Source organism: Penaeus chinensis, chromosome 11 (genome assembly GCF_019202785.1).
Source record: "Penaeus chinensis breed Huanghai No. 1 chromosome 11, ASM1920278v2, whole genome shotgun sequence".
Classification (NCBI taxonomy): Eukaryota; Metazoa; Arthropoda; class Malacostraca; order Decapoda; family Penaeidae; genus Penaeus; species Penaeus chinensis.
This window is the reverse complement of record NC_061829.1, coordinates 23,321,561-23,323,272: the sequence shown is the minus strand read 5'-3', so window position 1 is coordinate 23,323,272 and position 1,712 is coordinate 23,321,561. Positions and strand designations below refer to the sequence as shown.

General features: G+C 35.1%; 1 protein-coding gene across 2 annotated transcripts in view; it reads right to left on the bottom strand.

Moving 5' to 3' along the window:
• Nucleotides 1-247: 247 nt before the first annotated feature.
• Nucleotides 248-1,712, bottom strand: part of LOC125030546 — a 7,371-nt gene continuing 5,906 nt past the window's right edge. The window contains exon 4 of one of the 2 annotated variants that reach the window (XM_047620642.1): nucleotides 248-1,712. This exon is cut by the window's right edge and continues 879 nt beyond it. In XM_047620642.1, coding sequence (XP_047476598.1) covers nucleotides 1,433-1,712 — 280 coding nt within the window. In that variant the 3' untranslated portion in view covers nucleotides 248-1,432. The other variant, XM_047620641.1, reaches the window with a different exon arrangement.

Sequence of the window (1,712 nt, the reverse complement as noted above, 5' to 3'; positions counted from 1 at the left end):
TGGATGTGGCTACACAAGGTCTATATAAGTAAGGTCTCATCACTTCACAGTTCTGTGCAGCTTTGGGTGATAAGGTCTATGATGTCACTTGGTATTGGCTGACAATGGGGGGGGGGGGGATAGAGTATGGTATGGTTGGGGAGAGATAATAGAAAACTGTAGCAAAGTAAGCAAACACTAAAGTAATTTTAGACACTGGCTCATTCCGGCAATTAGCACTTAGTACTGATTTTACAGGCGATGATTAACAGCAATTACTTGTAGGTATATCAATTTTACAATTTTATATTTCCTTATGCTGCAGCTTTGTTATGTTATAATAAATAAGTAAAATGAACATAGAAGACATAGGATATGAATAATATATGATAATATTGTTTTATTCTATCAAGGCATATATAAAATTTTAAAATTCAACAAATTTATTATATAAAAAAACAAAAGCTAATATATATGTGTTTGTGCGTACATATACATACACTTACATATACATATATATGCTAAATGACAATAAATACATAGTCCCTGGTGTAAAAATATTGCATCCAACCACTTAATATATATGGGATATTGCGGCTTCTGCACTCGCCAGTCAGTCATCCAAGCAGAAACACAAGGGGAAGGGAAATCCTTGCAAGTCTATATTCCATCCCCGACTGACCTGATGATTAACTTCAAACCCCCAGGCTTTATTCCAAGTGATGTCATGTGTGAGACGGATGAATTTGAGTAGCTCAGTGACAGGACCTTCCTTATGTGTATCAAAAGCAATATTCCCAGGTAATTTCATCTAAATCTGATCCATTTTAGATTTTCACTGATTAAAAAAACAAAAAATATATGAGATGAAGATATCTTCTGCCTAATTTGAGTGATTCCCATATGTATTAATGTTCATCATAAAGAGGTAAAGTATTTTAAAAATCATGAAAATATTTCACTTATAAGTACTTTATATAAAGGAAAAACTACAGCCAGGCACTCAGATGACCCATCAGATAATTTAATTTTTGCACTGTTGCCAGTTGTTTATATAAAACTTTACTGCTGGGCCCTCAGACTGACTGAATCATTGGAAAGATGTTTATTTTAAAACAGAATCAAGACAAAATACAGGAGCTCTGAGATAAGCATGCACTCCTGAATATTCAAGTATTACTAACTTCCTAAGTGGCTACAGAGCCTATGTGCAAGTTGGAAATGGCTCTCCACCCTCCCAGACCAATACACATTTAGCTAGACTCTGGTGAAGGAGATTTTCAGTGGAAATTCACCTTTATTCTACGTTGCCACACCCCCTACAGTGCGTTAGGACTCTTGTCCATATAAATCCATGCCAGGCATTTAAATCATACGCTATGGTGAAAATATTGCTTAGGGAGTATTTCTAGCTGGTATACAAACATCTTGAGCTCAGTTTCAAAAATGACTCTTAATCATCAAAAAGTTGTTCAAGAGTTCCCCATGGTGAATGACCAAGTTCAAATGATGAAGGAACAATAGATGTAGGCCTATTATCCCTCCTGTTTAGCTCTTCTGCATTTTCTTGTGAGTTGGATTTGGTTGTTATATTAGTGCTTTTCAAATCTAAATTACTGCTAGGTTCTTTCCTCTTCTCAAGATTTTTATATTCAGAATTACCACATGGATATTGTGACTGTGTTGAACATGGAGATTCTCCAAATAGAATTGTGTCTAATACTTTATTGCAG